General features: G+C 46.8%; 1 protein-coding gene and 2 non-coding genes across 6 annotated transcripts in view; all 3 read right to left on the reverse strand.

The window, feature by feature from the left end:
* Positions 1-5,532: 5,532 nt before the first annotated feature.
* TRNAS-AGA (transfer RNA serine (anticodon AGA)) lies at positions 5,533-5,614 on the reverse strand. Its single transcript has one exon. It is a non-coding gene; the product is annotated as a tRNA-Ser (tRNA).
* Positions 5,615-5,741: 127 nt separating this feature from the next.
* On the reverse strand, positions 5,742-5,823 carry TRNAS-AGA (transfer RNA serine (anticodon AGA)). The gene has a single exon. It is a non-coding gene; the product is annotated as a tRNA-Ser (tRNA).
* A 3,264-nt stretch (positions 5,824-9,087) lies between these two features.
* Src42A (Tyrosine-protein kinase Src42A) overlaps positions 9,088-18,268 on the reverse strand; it is an 81,035-nt gene continuing 71,854 nt past the window's right edge. For all 4 annotated transcript variants that reach the window (XM_089552802.1, XM_089552801.1, XM_089552800.1 and 1 more), the window contains 2 exons: positions 17,109-17,293; positions 9,088-15,143 (listed from right to left, as the gene is read on the reverse strand). In XM_089552802.1, the coding sequence (XP_089408928.1) occupies positions 14,961-15,143; positions 17,109-17,293 (368 nt within the window). In that variant the 3' untranslated portion in view covers positions 9,088-14,960. The remainder of the gene's footprint in view (positions 15,144-17,108; positions 17,294-18,268) is intronic.

Consider the following 18,268-nt stretch of genomic DNA (forward strand, 5'->3'; position numbering starts at 1 on the left):
CGTGAGAGAAAGCAGCCTCACTGGTCGGCTAACATAAAATGCCGCACGGTAGAACAACTAGTGTTTACACTTTTTCTTTATGCGAAAAAGCCCGGCGGCGTCCGGCATCGTCTGTTTTAAGGTCAAGCTTAAGGTCACTTCACGTGTTTAGCATTTGTACCTATCCGTCGCTATAGCAACATACATTTGAAGTGATTACTTACGGTAATTAGTCTAATTAGCATTGATTAAGCAAAACTTCCTTTTTTGAATGATATATTACATGTGGATATTCTTATATTTGCTACTAATTATGCTCAATACTATACTATGACATCATCATGGTTAACCACATTAACTAGTACAGGCCTATATGCTATCTTAGTCTAGCGATCCAGCGGAGCTACGCCGCCGGCGAAGCGCGGAGCTCGGCGCAGCGACCACCTGTTTCTAGATGCATATTCGGTTGCTAGGGACGCCGTTGCTAACCGCCTGCTACACCGCTCGAGGCTCCGGCAGCACGCAGCGAAACTTTGGTTTGGACTAGCGAGGTAGAGCTTGCGCTCTATGATGGATGTTCCGGGCTGCGTAATTGGTAATAACCAGAGATAGGAGTTCGGGCTCGCGTAATATTGTTTTAGGTACAGGAAATTACGTTGTAGAGGCCTATATAGCAAGCAAATTTTAATAGCTTCTATCAAGCATGTAGTTTCTATTCACAAAATTTTTGCTATTTGCTTTTATATCCTGCAGCGCATTGTTCTGGCCCAAGCAGCAGGGGCTTCCTACAAAAAAGAAAAAAAACACGCAAGGCGAGGAGTGACAACATCGGCAATAGCACAGTTGAGGAAACAAGATTGAGCACCATGACCACAGAATTCATTAAGGCATTAAAACGCATCTCGAATTAGCTGGGAATGAAATCGCATGACAAAATAAATCGTTTTATGAGGTAATGGGATGAACTAAGCATGTAAAATATGTCACCGCAAGTGTTTAGCAAAATCTCCAGTTCTAAAATTGCTTGGAGGCAAATAATTTCATTATGTGACTGTGCGTAGGAAAAAAAAACTACGTTTAAATATGTTAGTGCGTGAGAAAATTGGGGTTAAAGAGAGTTCATGATTATGTCGTGTTGTCCTCGCACTAAGACGTCTAACTTGTACCTTTAAAGAATCAAAGGTACAAGGTGCCCATGTACCTTGGCCCATGTACCTTTAAAGAATCAAATCGTGCTCATCAGAAGGCACAGATATGGACGACGAAAACGGAGAACCTCGGAAAACTAAAGAGATCAATCGCTGGTAAAGAACATTTATTTCCACTGCCCACCGACACCCATCGCTGCACAAGGCAGAGAATTATCCTGAGCGAAAATACAGGGGTCAGGTGCAAGCATTTTTATGCCCGCTGTAGATAAGTATACTGCTCTCCTTAATGGAAGCCTGTCGTCTTCTTTATCCCTATTTGGCGACTCTGCAGCCTATAATCGGTCAATGCAGCCCACATTCTGGCGTACACACTGCCTCGGCGAACTAAGAGGCATTTCAGTAAGTTTTGCTTACCGTGCACTGCTGATGAGAGAGAGAGAGAGAGAGATAACTTTTATTTTTCAGCTCAAGTCCGAGCCTTCTTAGTTGCCCGTTTGGTGGGCGCTATTTATCGGCGGTGGCAGAGTAGGGCCACGTGTCCCTTGGATGCGTCGGATGTGGGCGGCGAGGAGCGGCCAGAGGGTGGGCTGCAGAGAGGTTGGTGGAGCGGTCCATCGGGCCCACGTGAGGTGAAAGGGGGGAGGCAAGGTATGCGAGGAAGGTATGGTGGGAGAGTTAGTTGCGCGGGGGCATAACCAATATGTATGAATGTTGGACGGATGCTCTCCGCACACGAGACAGGCGGGTTTGCCCGGTTTATGAAGGATATAGTGGGAATACAGTTCGCAGGGAAGGGAGTTAGTCTGTGCCTGTCGAATTAGAGTGGCGTCAGCACGGCAAAGGAAATGGGAGGGTGACGGAAGGGTTCGTCGCATGTGCCGCAAATTGCGAAGGTGTTCGCGGCGGTCCTGTCGGTGTGTAGCGCGGTCTGCCTTGGGATTATAATGGGCTGGCCAGGCAGTCGGAGGGCCCGGTGGTATTTTTTCACGGGCCAGAGCATGAGCAAGCTCATTCTCCGGTATACCTTGATGACCAGGAATCCATTCAAGGCGGACATGGAGCGTAGGGTGGGCTGTTAGGTATTGCAGCAAAGTGTCTAGGATATGGGGAGGGACACTGCTGATGCACAGTGCTATCTTCATCGTCTCTTCCAGGGCAGGGACGTAGGGTTATCGACTGGTACGCTTTCACAAAGTGACTGATTATTCCCGAGATACAGAAGATACGGAAGATATGAAATGTTGGCCCAGAGCATGAATCCGGATCCAAGCAGTCTCTTCATCCCATATCGATCACCAGCGTGCTTAATAAGGTTGTGGAACACATCCCCTTCTCGCAAATTATCACGCTTCTGGAATCGAATTCATTTTTTTTCACGCCGCTACTCGCATACTCGCATGAAACGCATCTTTTAGGGCGAAAACCTTTAATGGCTCACTGTTGTCCGTCCGTCCGTCCGCGAAGACTGTCACACTAGTTCTCAATCATCCGGATGACGTCATCAGTGATGTAATATGCCGTAACCAAAAATCATTAAATTCATCGTGGCATAGTATGTCAAAACCATTAATTAGTCATTAGCCATTAATTGGTACTTAGTCATTGATTAGTAATCACTCATTCATTAGTCATTAGCCATTCCAAGACGTTTCCTAGACATCAAATTGGCAAGAAAAGGCTTTCGCCTCGCGCACTTCAGATCTTCAAAGTGCCCCCTAATTTTTTATGTAAAGCCACAAGTTAAGTGCCATTCGCGACTACCGCTTCGATTCGACTGCATATTTTTGTGCTTCTCTAAAGTATGTCACCATCTACTCAAGGCATGTGGGATAGGACTTCATACCGATGACGATGAATTTTAATGGCGCCAAGGCAGCTTTTTCCCGAGCGCTACGGCAGAAGGTATTTTTCTTTACTCAAGGTGGGGTCAAATACCCATTTCAGCCATAATCCACCCCAAAGAAGCCGAGCGTCAAACCAGGGGAAGGCTTTACCTGTTGCAAACCAGTGGTTATCGGATGTACTGGGGATTAAACCACGCACCCCCCCACATATGCAAGGACTCGATACTACTGTACTAAAATGTCTGAAGTGGTTTCTAACGCCAAAATTTTGTTAACGCCAAAGATGTTAACTCCCCCCTGTATCCTGTTATCTCCGGTTTACCAAGGGGTACTGAAAATGGACGTTTACTTTTTCCGAGATGCAGCCGAACGCCTCTACAACGAATGCTTCTAGAACGAAACAGCCTGATAACGAAGGATATCGTTATGTGCCAGCAGAATTCCAATCTTTTTCATATGTATGTGAACGCTACTACAGTGAAGACCACTACGACTGATTTGCCTGTACAACGAAGAAAGTAGGGCGCCCCCGACGGCTGAATGGTTGCTTGACAACGAATACAGATAGCGGCGCCGCCACTACCCTCCGCAAACGCCCCGAGCTGCGGTAAAAAGGAAGCACCAGTCGACACCACAGCAGAGATCACGCGGGAGAATCCGAACTCCACAGTGGCCTTGGTAGCCATTACACCAATGCAAAGGAAAAAAAGGACCGACAGTTTTGCATTGTTAAGCACGAAATATTGTCCTAAAGCACGGTGGGCCACCCAAATCTTGGAGGTGCGCCACACAAATCTTGGGGGTGGGCCAAACCTCTTCTGAGTGTGTCCCAGGTCGGTTCCTAACGTGGGTCAATTCGATTTTCAAATTTTCGCGGGAGGGGGGGGGGGAGTCAAGAACATTTTGGGGTGTCCCAGGCTGCTCTGAAGCCAGATCAAACTGAAAACTGAATATTGGTTTTCGAGGAGAGGAAATGGCGCAATATATCTGTCTCACATTTCAGTGGATACCTGAACCGCGCCGTAGGGGAAGGGATAAAGGAGGGAGTGAGAGAAGAAAGGAATAAAGCGGTGTGTGAAGGGCTCCGAAAATTTCGACCACCTGGGGTTCTTTAACGTGCACTGACATCGCACAGTACACGGGCCTCTAGAATTTCTCCTCCAAAGAAATTCAACCGCCGCGGCCGGGATCGAACCCGCGTCTTTCGGGTCAGCAGCCGAGCACCATAACCACTGAGCCACCGCGGCGGGAAAAACCAAATGTAATGGTTTGTGTTGTGTTGGCATTAGGCCCTGGGTGCACTGAAACCCAGACACGAACATACACGCGCGTATGACCACCCCGAACGCTGTAAAACGAGCGGTTGTATCAATTTTGATCCGGAAATTGGTTTTTGAGGAAAGGAAATCGCACGGTAACTGCCTCACATCTTGGTGGACGCCAAGGGGTAGTCTTTGAAGACATACCATTTAAGGCGCGTATATCCTCGGTTCGAATCACTGTTGCAATCCAGCCTGCAACTTGACAAGCGCATGTAAGCTGCACGCAACGAGAAGTCGTATCATTAAGGCGTAAATCTTAACCTGTTGGTTACCCGTGGAAACAGCTAGTGCAAGAAACGGGACTTGCGCTAGCTGTTTTTAAGTCGTATATCACACCACCCGGAACGCTGTACGACAAACGGCTGCTTCACAATTTTGGCACGGATTTTGGTGGCAAAACTGGCTCGCTCCACATTGAGGGGCACGCATAAACACAGCTAGGCTGAACTTGCTACCGACCCAGCCTGGGCCCAGCACACGATTTGACTGATCCTGGCTTGCCTGTTAAAAAAAAAAAGGAAGAAAATATGTTGTTATTTTGACACAAGATGACGTTACTGTGATTAGCGCTCGTGTTTGCGTGCGTTCAACTGAAAGCGCCGGTGTGACATATAGCGTAACGCCCCGCAAAGTGCTTTCGTATAGCGTACGAAAGCGTAAAACTACCTATACTCCGTTTCATACATAGCTGTCAACGCTGCCAAAGGTACGAAAGTAGTCCTCTGCAAAAAACAAGCAAAATGTATCCGTCCGCCTCGCGTCGTGGCTGAGTGGTACGAAGCGCGCGCCTGTGTGTTCATTTTACAAGATTCCAAGGTTCGACTCCCGGCTTTTGCTGTTTTTTTTTTCACTTCTTTTTTTATTTTTATTAAAATAATCATTAGGTAGAAAGTCGAAACTGTCAAACTCTAATGCCTACCTTGAAAAACACAGCGCTCTTTACTTGCTTCGAAGGGAAAAGGCACTGTATTGTATTGGCGACGGACGTGATTGCGAAGTGCTTTTCTCGGGCAATGAGCGACTTTTTAGCATGCGGCACACAAGGTGATCTTATTCCTATCTAGTATCGATAGCTCCAACGCGCAAGCCGTGCACTTCCACCGTGTAAAGCACGAGAGGACACACAAAGACGCTCACACTAAGCGTATACGTGCGCACACGGGTGCCATCTTCACGAAAAGGACTGTGCACAAAATAAATGCAGCTTCATGACATTCTCAAAAACAAAAAAAAGTTCGCAGTCGACAGGATTCGAACCTGTGCGGGGAGACCCCAATGGATTTCTAGTCCATCGCCTTAACCACTCGGCCACGACTGCGCGGCTGTACGGGCCGTTCGACGGTGCGGAGAGTTCGCTGTGCAAACTTTTCAGTGAAATATCGTGCTTATTGTTCCAAAACATCGAATGCCATTTACATTTAGTGTCAAGGGCGATAAAGAAGTTGCGCAGTCGACAGGATTCGAACCTGTGCGGGGAGACCCCAATGGATTTCTAGTCCATCGCCTTAACCACTCGGCCACGACTGCCAGATGGCGTGGTGCGCGCTTAATGTGCTAGTGCCAACTGGTTGCAACACATCAGTATGAGCACATGCAGAAAGGTGGAATCTGCATTCAGAGGACAATAACTTGTGGTATTTAACCTGCCAGAAATGGAAGCTCTCGTCTGCATATTATACTTGCGTTGCCCAGTCTTATGCTCTGCTTTGTGGTTCTATTCAATGCGTTGGCGCCGCGCATCGCGAAGCGCTCTGATTGCTCTGGCCTCCCAATCGCGTGTTCCCTCAGCCACCATGTGCGTGTGGTGCTGTCGTACTAGGGTCCCTAGAAATAGTCGTACGGTTTCAACCTGGCACCTGTAAATTTTACGCAACGTTAAGCTAGCGGAAGAGGGGAAGGGGGGGCAAGGGGGGTCCGTTGCCCCCCCCCCTAGAAAAAGTTCTGCGGACGCCCGTCTCCTGCCATGTCTCCTGCAATGCCTAAGTTCTCAATGAATCCAATCCATGGTTGGATTTCAAAGCGGTGTAGATCGCGTAGATAGTGGAAGTTTTATATTAAATGTTCTTTGCAACGCAAAGCTACTTTCTCTTTCAAGTAATACTAGTAATACAATCTCAATTTTTCTGATCGTTTCCTCATTTTTTCCCATTTTGCTCGTGCCCCGAGCTCTTTTATCATACTAGTTAGGAAATAAGAGCCACTGAATGAGTTTTAGGCACCCTGTGCACCGCGCAAGGCAATCCCACGAAGAACTCCCCTTCTAAATTCTTTTCATGGCTTTGATTGATTGATTGATTGATTGAAAACATCTTTATTTGCTCAATATTCTTAGAGCATGTGGGTGGGCCGCCTAGTCCGGTAGTCCACTGGCTGTTGCTGCTGCGCTGGCCCTCCCCACCAGCCAGTGCTGACGGTCAGGGTCATGCTACTCGTACTCACATACCCAGATGCTGAAAACAATAGACACCTTTAGCTTACTGTGTACCGTGATTTCTAGTTCACTTCAGTGTTACCGTTCGCGGAGTGCAGAGTCTGCGCGCCGCCAGTGCGCATGCGCAGATGGCGCCAGGCACTCAGCAGCTGTAGAGTTACTGTATATGAACTCTAAGCAGCTGCATGTATCGGGACCAATCAGCGCGCGCGGACAGGCGGTGGGTGAGTTCCCGGTACTCCGGTAACGGTAACACGGTATGCTAAAGGTGTCTTATGAGCACTGAAAATAACTAAAACAGCAGTTGGTAATACTGGGTCACAGCATTAACCACAAACTAAACATGGTTTTCAATGTCTGACTTCATTAACCAAGTCTGCAGGTATCAAAATTATAGAGGTTACATTTTTTTTTGTGATTAGCTCCTGCAATTGCCTAGCTAGATAACAAAAAAAGCTTCAGAAACAGTCCAGTTTTTGTCGTGGAGGAATTCTATATTCTATTTTCAGTCCTTAATGTGGGCATAGCTTCACAGCAGAATTAAGTTTACGAGACAATGGCAAGCAACCTTGCACTGAACGACGAGACTTCAGTCTTTTTGCCTGCTGTTTACATGTGCACTGAACAGTACGTTTGCTTAAATACTCCTGTACGCATACATGCAAGTGTATAAAAGTACAAATTTGTGCCTACATAGTTCTTCAACAGCCGCCATGCTGCAGTGGCTCTATTCTGCTTCTGTACGTAAAGGCGGTGCCACACTTTGTAATGAGGATAAAGCTTTGAAGCATGGAACAGAGAGCAACTGTTAACTTTCAGCGAAGAAACATAACAGGTTAAGCATAGGTTGATAAGCGGTCAGAGAGTTCAAAAGTTTTGCCATAAACAATCGCATAATCTTGCTTCAGGCAACATTTTGTGTACCGGATTGAATTACAATGAATCTTTTTGCAGGCTTTGGAATGTTGCATTAAACACGTGAAATTGAAAATGACTGCCGTGCAAAGTTACCACAATAAAATTTGGACCATTTCTGCTGTCGACGCAAAATTCGATAAGTGACATCGCATTGAACATGCACACATAAAACTTCATAAAAAAATTTTCAACATGGAACCATAATTAACGACCTCAATGTTACATTACATTCGCTCAAGAGAGTTCATGCTATGTACTGATGGTCAGTGCGCCTTTTAAAGCAGTCAGTTGTCAAAGAGTAATGCTGCACATTAAAGGGTACCGTCATTAATGATCAAATTTAACTCCACAATTCTGTTGTCCGGACAGTACTGAAGACACTTTGTCCAGGTGTATTATGTTGGTGCAACACTACAAGTTTCACAGATGGCAATTAACAAAACCCCCATGATGCAAGGTTCTTACTCTGCTAGAAAGTCTAGGTATAAATCGCTTTGTTTTTAATAACATTACCTCTTACTACTTATGTTTGTCAAGGACGCATCTGTCTGCAATGAAGGTGAAAATGACCAAAACAGTAACAACTTGACCACACTATATCACATAGCAACAGTGGGCGTGTAGCACCCCATTTGGTACCTATACTTTCAATCCATTATACTGTGCCAATATAGCGGCCATCGAAGTGGGGCCCTACCAGGACCATCATTTGCATAAAATTTGAGAGCCACCTGTTTGACACAGAATGTTCGAAGTTGTGTCAAATGACTTAGCATGTTCCCGAGGATAAAATTACAAATTGAGATGAAACCCAAAATAAGTGTGGGATTCGCAGCGACGATCTCTCCGCCCCAAAACCGTGCATTCCAAGGACCTTCAGATGGCTATTAAAGACAAACAGTTTGTCGCAGGGGCTTCCGGATGGTGTCAAACAATTTGTCGTGTTGCGATGCGGAAGTTTATATAATTTATTAAATGATAACGCGAAAAAATGTACTCGGTGTAGCAAAGGTGGCTGTAAATCACAATAGTAATGCAAAATCCATGTGGTAGATGGTGCTGCTTGTGTTGGAAGGGATGTTTGGATTTGGTCTTCTCCACGTTTGCTGAGCACACAGATGTTTGGTTTGGTTTATGGGGTTTAACGTCCCAAAGCGACTAAGGCTATGAGAGACGCCGTAGTGGAGGGCTCCGGAAATTTCGACCACCTGGGATTCTTTAACGTGCACTGACATCGCACAGTACACGGGCCTCTAGAATTGCACACAGATGTAATCACTTGAAGCTCCCATAGCTAACACATCTTAGGTTGAAAACTGAGGCAGTGTAGATGGAGAATTTTTTGGTAACTACAGCTATGGGAACAACATTCATAGATTCTAAGCCCTAGAGGTTGATTACACTCCATTATTGTAACACACAAGTCACCAGAACACAACAAAGACGGAAACAAGATTTTATTACAAAAGTTAAACCCTTCCACCCAGCTCTATCAACCACGAGCTCTACAATTTTCAAAGCAGCCTGCTTTGCTCTTTTTATTATTGAAACAGGGCTGGTCTCACACTATTTTGCGTCGCCTTCAACACCACATTTGTGCGATACTGATGGCAACATACAGGCGTTCTATGGAGAAAAAATACAAAGATGCTTCATGAAAAATGTCTCGAATGCTCATCTTCTACTTGAAGAGGCCAGTAAGACTGTCACTAATAACTGCAATCACAGATATTAATTTACGGCATTACTGATAAAAAGTTTCACAGCATGCTCCAATGAGCATAGTAAGCATACATTAGGGCAGCGCTAAATTTGCACAGAAATGGCCGCTATGTGTCAAGCAACTCATTGCCTGCACAAAAGAAAGCAGTGCTTCCTTTTCTGTTTAATGTAGGACAGTGCCTGGCAGGTCAAAGAAGTGATTACCGCAAGAGGCTACCTTGATAATTGAAAGTTTTAACTGTCTGGCTGCTTACCTCAGTTCAATGCTGCGCACAGCAGTTCAGTGCTGTCAGGTCAGGGCAGCTCTTGTTGCCTTACATTCTAAAATTTCTGCCATCATGCTCGTTTGTTGTCCTTAAAAGTCCAGTGGCTTAAGAACAAGCCAGAGCCCACAGTCGAGCTCTGTTCCAGTAGTGTATGCAATACAAACACGCATCCTGACCATCTCAATGGCGCCGCACAACACAGGCCTCTTCCAGCACAGAACTGTATGAACAGAGATCTAACACTCACGCCAACCTAATCAGTGACCTATATTACACTAGGGTATGGTCAGCTTCCAGTAAACCTCGGCCAACACAGGAGTTTAGTACGAAGAGCTGCCCTGGAACCTGATTGGCTGTTCAAGCTGGGCAGCAGGCAGTCGGTGAAAAGAAGGTACAAACAGCATTGTACTCATTCAGCTGACGTAAAACCGGCACCACTGATGACATTTCGTTTCTTTCTTTCGTGGGCAGTCAGCAACAAGAATTAAAAGAACCGCACAGCCACAAGTAGATGGTTCGATGACCACCATGCACGAAGCAGTACTGTTAGAATGTCCACTATGCAACTCGTACTCTATTAAGCAACATGGCCGGGGCTTGCTATGAAGATATGCATGTTTCCCGCACACCGTCGGGGTCGGCATTCTGACAAGATGACTTCGTTCGCTGGCTGTGTAAAAACAGCCACAGCAATGTTGAGACTCCAAAAAGGACAGGCCTTCCCCCCTGTGAAGGCTACATCGTGCCACATCACAACACCCTTTTTCTTTTTCATACAAAATGAGAACAGAGAGTGGTTTTTATGTCGCAACCTCGGACACCGCACGATGGTTGCTTTGAGAACAGCAAGGTATGACACTGCTGAAGGAAAATGTTCTTGAAATAATAAAATGTGCATGTCGAACCGATAAAACTGATGACACAAGAATTCGTTACAGTTTCCACACACAACAGACAGCTCCGTCCGCAATCAACAACTGGTCTCGCGGTTTCATTGATTACAATGCACGGTAGGAGAAAACGCGTTTCAGCACTTATAAAATGGGGGCACCACTGTGCGCAAGCGTCACATAGAGGATTCACTCCAAGAACCGCAGGGCGAAGGGAGACACTGTAAGAAACGCTGGTCGTGCAGTGTGGCAGCTGAGGGTATAAAAACAATGTGAGCACACGTTCGAAACCAGGGAGCTGGTGACAGGACAGAGAGCAGAGAGGGAGCGGTGTGCGAGTGCCAAGAACGAACTCACTGACAACAGCTGGTGAGCTACACCTTGCATGAGAAACGGCCAATGAAACTGCAACAAGCAACATCGACGGCTACATTAACACAACTCGAATGTCCGGTGTGCCATGTGATCGAAAAACAACCAAAAATAAAGCACCTCCACAGATTCCACTCAGCTGTTTGAAGTGGCAGTCAGTCACAGCTATCACAGAAGTGCGTACATAATAGCTGCGAATGCACAAAAAAGCAGATTCTCCGATTGCAATGTCAAGTTTCTCAACGTGGAAAGATGCAGTTTCACGATGCTACATCACTACCCTACTTACCTGCTATTTGCCTACTGGGCCTTCTCGAGTTGGGAAGCTGCAGTTCTATTCGCCGTTTTCTCCGAAGTAAACTCCCACAAAGCCACAACGCACCACGATGGGGCAATAGCGCTTAGCCTCTTTTGTGGCAGGCACAAAGAGGGCTTAGAAAATGCACAGACATCCGAGAAGATCCAGTAAAAGTAAAAGATCAATACAAGAGCACCGCTGCTCACAAATTGCTTAGCACTTGCATCCCCGTGGGTCCCAGGTGAACATTCCCGCTTGCTCTTCAGGCAAGGACAACATACTTACAAAAAAAAGAAAAGAAAAAGCTGTTGTCGGGAATCCGACTGGCTTGCACACCTACACATTCCCCGCAGCACGATAAGAACGCAATTACAAACACTGTACTCGATTTCTGTCACCACAAACAGCGCTAGACAGTACAAAAATAATAAAACAGCTAAAAATTTTAAGTCTATAGCAAAACCGGCCTGTGCAGCCATCTCACAAAATGTTCTTTTCGCCAAACAGTAAAATAACTGAAATCGGGAGGCGGGGACAGAGATATCAACGCTTGAGTACAACAGCATTAGCACGCATCACTAAATACAGTTCATGGAATTCCTAGCGTCATTGATTCTTTTTTTCTCCTTCTTCTTTTCGTCTAAAATGAAACACCGAAAATGACAAAAGGAACAAGATGAATGGCCCAGTCCTGGCATTTCTCCGAGATAAGACTGCTCGCACACGAGAGCCCACTGTATATAAAATATGCTCACGAGGGAGAGAAACCGACATAAGTAAACGACACACGGACTCATCACTGAAATAACGTGTAACCTCACTTCGAAAGCACCAACACAGAAGTAACACGTGAAAGATGCGCACAGCACGCATACACACAACTGTTCAGTTTGCACTGGTTTGCAGTGCACAGTCAACACACGCACAAACACACACATACACACACACGCGCACGCGCACGCAGCGAAGTTGACTACACTGGCAAGATGCGTGGGCAGAATCGATGGCGGCAAAATGGCAAAAGAGGAGTCTACAAACACGGCCCAACACTCTGGCTAGGTCCCGAGTCGCCGTTCCACGATCCACCCGGAACACTGTACTGCCCATTTCGGGGCCGCCAAGCGAGAACACGCACAAGTGCCAAGCTCCGCACGTTTGGGGTGGCACAATATGGTCAGAGATGGCTGGGAGCCACTCGCACAGTAGTGACACCTGGAGGATGAAACAACAACCTGCGAGAGGCAGAGTGAGAAGCTTGCATTCTGCCCCACCAGGGGCCGCCAGTGCATGCACCCGCACTGGGTGCCTTTTTTTCTGTTTTTGCGCGGCATTATCTGCCCTCTTCTCCTTGTTCCAGTGAGGAGAGAGACTTCCACTCCTGCGTAATGGTGCTGCGCACTCGAGGAGACTTCTGTTCCGTTTCTTTCGTCGTCTTGCGGAAGGGGGACGACTAGAGGGAGGGGGCGGCAGTACTGAAGAAGGCCGTACCATGCACTGACGCCATCAGAGAAAGAGACAGAGAAAGAGAGAGTGGGCGAGAAAGGCGCGACAAAAATCGCGTAGGCGCACTGGTTTGCCAAGTGCCACTTGGGTGCCTCCGGCTGCACTAGAAGCTTTAAAACCTCGTACAAACGCCACTTCAAAGATTGCTACAAAAAAAAAAGAAAAAAAAAGAAACCAGAGGCCAGCTGGTTTGCTTGCAAACCTAAAGAAACGCACGCTTCATCGAAAACAATTTCCATGACACCCCACTAAAGGGCCTGAAAGGTCAGGGGTTATAAAAGGGGGCAACAGACCGACATCAACTCAAGAAGTCCGGTATAGATGGTTGTGTGACCGTGACCTGATATGGTAAAGCTGTTTGGTGCAACAGCAAAAGACGGCCCATGCCAGTCTTTATCCTGCAATTCAAGGCAACGTGCTGGCTTGTTTTCCAAACCCAATAAAACGGCAAAGAAATCACCTAGCTGTCACGGAATATAAATTTGTGTTCACATTCCTCTGGTTTGATTGCAGGTTACAGGCTAGCATGACAGAAATAGTACCACCACTCGTCGAGCGGTTTCAGTCAGATGAATGGACACGAGCCGAGAAAAAAGAAAGAAAAAAAAACTAAGCTGATCGAACCTTGCACCTTTCCCATGTTGGCAGCAGGCACAAGAAGATGACTGTGACAAGACGGTTATACATGTTGAGTCACTGCTGTTCCGAGGAACCTCACTTTGCTTTTAACAAGAAAAAACAATGCCAAGGCATTTAAGGGTTGGCAGTAGTGAGCTGTTAGAAGCCACTGTTATGGCAGTGTGAGCTCGGGTCCTGTCCGGAGGCTGCCAACAAAGGTCTCTGGCAATTCCTGAACGAGCGTGTTTATAGCATGTCAAGGAGCTGAAATCCCAAGTCCCTACCCTTGAGAAAAATAAACAATGACTTGCAAGGAAACAACGCTGGTCTAAATCAGGAAGCAACTAGTTTCTAAAAAGCTCGCATAAAAGAGGTGTCGATCCCAGCTATCCGTTGTTCTAAACACTGGAATCGAGCAGATGGTGTACAAAAAAAACATGGCTCGAAATGCTGACGAAGGTTGGCGAATAAGTACAAAGACATCGAAAAAAAAATCTCGCCACCCATTCGGGCCAGCATGCTAGCAATTAACTACACGACCAATGAAACAAAGTAATAATGAATTCAAAAACCACTTGAGGTTAATGCTCAATACTACATCCTGAACCGACCCTGCATTGTGACCTGACAGCATGAGCACTTCAAGTGCTCGAGACAGTGTGTTTCCAATCTCTAGTGGTTAGAAATATCATGTTGTTTCTTAGCAATTGAGTCACTGATATGAAGAAAGGAGGAGATGAGGACTAGTGTGAAAAGTTGCATGACAATTTGCTTTCTTTAAAATCTCCCGTGTGTTATAACCTATCAATAAACCAGTGCACCCTTACATACCATATTTACTTGAATGCAATAGGAGCTTTTTCAATGGCAACAGAAAAGCACAACCACCTCTCATGTTTTAACCTGCAAAAAAAAGCAAGTGCAATGCCTTCTCCTGTTTTGTGCCAGAAAGCTGACCCTCGCGTAACAATCGTGGTCACGCTACTTTTGAGCAAGTACTTTCGCGTACCAACAAGTGTACAGGCTCGCTAACCGATGTAAACTGTTCCTAAAAATTAAGATCTCTTAAAAACGAAAAACAGACAAAAGGAGAGCTCTAGTGACGGATGTAGAGAGGCACCAAAGTGGCAATTGTGCAAACAGCAGCACAAAAAAAAACGCCGACGTCTCAAGGAAAAGAAAAACCCTGCCGGCTTGAAGGAAGGCAGGGTCAATTGCACCGAGGAGGAATGAAATCGGTCACGAGTATCCCTGAAACACCTCGCCCGTGTGGATGCAGCCACGGTGTGGATGCAGCCACGGTGTGGATGCAGCCACGGTGTGGCAAGCCACACCAGCACCATGTGATCTCCAGTGTGCTTCCCAGTGGAATGGCAGCCGCAGCCAAAGTCGAAGTCGGCTATCTGCTAACCAGCACAGGCGAGGGTCCAAGGATGCGGGCAGCCACTAAAGATAGCACGGCGCTCTCTGCAGACCCATGGGATGGCAGTGACGCGAGATCTTGCGTAGATGTTCCCGCAGAGCTCGCGTGGTGCGCATCCGTGCTGCTGCCCTTGGCGAGGGGGTGACGTGTCCCCTCTCTTCCTCTCCTCCTCTCAGTAGACGGGTGGGGTAGCGGCCAGCTGCGGGGGCTGGCAGCCGGAACGTCAGTAGGCCATGGCGGCCTCCTTGTACTCCGAGCCCTCCATGGTGAAGAAGTCTTCGAGTTTCCACTGCAGCGTCTCGAAGGTGGGCCGCTTCATGGGGTCCTTGTGCCACGTCTCCAGCATGATCTCGTACAGCGCCGGCGGGCAGCCCGGGGGACACGGCATCCGGTAGCCGTGCTCCACCTGGCGGGGGAGAGGAGAAAAGAACGCAGAGTGTGTTCTAAACCCCTGTTGCTGCCACAAATTAAAGAAACAGCTGTCAAACTATTCCTTTTGCTGTGTGACAATTCGGGCATTCCTTCCAGCACCTTCAAGTTCAAGTTAACGAGGTTTTATCCCCCACCATGTAACCTTCAAACGTTGCCAATCACATGTCAAATCATATAAAGTAGCTGACTAGTTTTTCAAACTCCAATTGAGACGCGTGATACTTCAGAATTCGCTGAGAAACCGTCACGCACAGATGGGGCGGGGGTAATATGGAGGCACTTGCTTCTTCCCTTAGGTTCCCTCTCAGCCTTCATGAGCATCGTTGCCAACGGAAACTGACTGTGCTCGATTCGCAAGGTACATGTTTGCGGCATTTGTTTGTGGCATGACCTGTGGCTGTGTCACAACATGATGATGCAGACATGACTAAAGCATGAGTCTGGCTCATTAACCGTTTAATTGTTTGCAAGCGGAATGCGGGAAAGGCAAAGTTTGCGATCCTTAAGCCAATTCTATGCAGAAAAAAGATTTTTTTGAAATTGTATGATTGTTCGGACTGTTCGACTATTGAGATCATTTTTCGTGCGACTTCCGAGTCCGAAATGTCAGTCAGCAACTCTATTTCATTTTGTGACTTATTTTGCATGACCACATTACAGTTTGCAATATGCCGTGCAGTCTAATCAAGCAGCATACATTTCTTTGCAAGTTATGTTTGGCTTGCATAGTGCTCAGTCAGTCTATTTTTGTTTAGTTCAGCTGCAAAAACCACACGCCATATTGAAAAAGGTAAGGACAGGAACACTTGCACCGCCTTTTTCTGCATGTCTTTCTTTATACTGAACAGATATTCAATATTCAATCCAATATTCAAAGCCATTTTATTATTTACATCTGAAAATTTCAAATATTTGCCCATCCTATAAAAATGCATAAAAGAGAAAGCTGAGGTTGGGTTTTCAACAATACACAACGTCATAAACGTCCTAAAAATGGCATCACCCATAGCATAAAGAAATTTCTTACACATGTGTTAAACGGCTACACTGAAGACATAGCAACAATTATAATCATTATTAGTTCGATGCGACCTAAAACAAGCTTGAAATTGTTTCTCAGTTTGTAAATGCAGAGTGAATAATGATGGGTGCACAGCTTGTAAGGTTGCCCGTAGAAATTACCTTGGCCGAAGGCACGAAATGGGAAATTTTAAGGCGAAAGCCTTTAATGCCTCATCGTTGCCGACAGAAGGTTGTCAGCAGAGGTGTCACGATTTTCAGTTGGTCGAAATGGTTATGATGTCAGAGTGCGCAGATTCAAAGTAATGAGGTCACCCACGGATGCCTGACGCCCCCTTTTGGAGCACACGACAACTAATAAAATAGTTGTCGTTCGCTCCGACAGGGGGCGTAAGGCATCCGTGGGTGACCCCATTACATACCTCATTACTGCGAACAGAGCCATGGACACAACCGAACTCATCGAAGCAGAGAGAGAGTCTTTGACTCCATACTTTGACTGCTGCTAAAGCAGCAGTCAAAGTGTGTAGTTGTAATGTGTAGTCAAAGTGTGTAGTCAAATAAAGCACTAGTACAGCACAGACAGTCTCGCAGTCAGTGCCAAACAGTGCGCCAGGAAAGGCTTTCGCCTTGCAGCACTTTAGAGAGCCAAAGGACCCCCTTAATTTTTTTAAATGACTTTGCGCTGAAACAAAATGTCGCCAGACTCTGAAATTTCACACAAAAGATCAGAAGACTGAGCAGAACCTAGGATAAATGTTTCATTAGAATAAATTTACGTAAAAAATAAACCACCAAACTTGCCCTAAAAGTGCTTTGCTCCACAAACAAGCTAATCAGGAGACATGTATATGAGTTAATCGTTTGTCGGCTGTCAAGTTCCCTTTCAAACCTAGCCCAGACTGGCCGACTGACTCACCTGGTGCAAGACCTCGGCATTGGTCATGCCCGGGTAGGGGATGCGGCCGTAGGTGACCAGCTCGGTGAGCAGGATGCCGAAGGACCAGACGTCCGACTTGATGGAGAACTTGGAGTAGTTGGCTGCCTCGGGGGCCGTCCACTTGATGGGGAAGCGGGCTCCTACGCGTGCCTCGTACTCATCCTCTGCAGAACACATGCGGACCGGAGACAGACGTCAGCATGCGCCGGTGCGGGCTTAGCCGCTGCCGCTTGCGAGGGACACACACTTGCCTACCCTAGCTGACAACAGCTAACAACAGCAGCCACGAGCACACTAGCACAAGCAAGCACACCTGTGCTTGGTGTGCTACACATTTGGTTTAGGTTTGGTTAGTTGGGGTTTAAAGGTGCACTGAAGAGGATTCTGAACTCATCTTTTTGCCACGGGAACTCGATCTACACGTTCCGAGCATACTTAGAAACTTCTATTGCCTTGTGTGGCCGATTTCCCTAATTAAACCGGATTAACGTCCAGCTCCTGCCTTTATTTTCTGAATTCTCCCCACAGAAATAAAGATACGTGCGGACTATCTGCTTCTACGGATTACTACGCATTACTCCGCCGATGGCAGAGCGGCAAGCCGCCACGGGACTGGGTGGAAGGCACTCCACGCGTTGGTCGACTCCGCCCACCGTACGGGGAGAATTAAAAAACAAAGGCGGGAGCCGGATGTTAATTCAATTTAATTATGGAAATCGGCCACACAGGGCAATAAATCGAGGTTTCTAAGAATGCTGGGAACGTGTAGATCGAGTTCCCACAGCAAAAAGACGAGTTCAGATTCCTCTTCACTGCACCTTTAACGTCCCAAAGCAACTCAGGCTATGTAGGACGCTGTAGTGAACAACTCCGGAAATTTCGACCATCTGGGGTTCTTTAACGTCCATTGACATCGCACATGGGCCTCTAGAATTTCGCCTCCATTGAAATTCGACCGCCTCAGCCAGGATCAAACCCGTGTCTTTCGGGTCAGCGGCCGAGCGCTGTAACCACTGAGCCACCGCGGCGGGGCGCTCGTGTCTACATGTGCCACGGACCATGCGTCTTTGCATTTTCCTGCTTATTAGAATTGGTACCAAATCTAAGTGTTCCCTGCACAGTACACTCTGGTACCATGC

The sequence above is a fragment of the Amblyomma mixtum genome, chromosome 7, assembly GCF_055824585.1.
Source record: "Amblyomma mixtum isolate Tamu chromosome 7, ASM5582458v1, whole genome shotgun sequence".
In the NCBI taxonomy this organism is placed as follows: Eukaryota; Metazoa; Arthropoda; class Arachnida; order Ixodida; family Ixodidae; genus Amblyomma; species Amblyomma mixtum.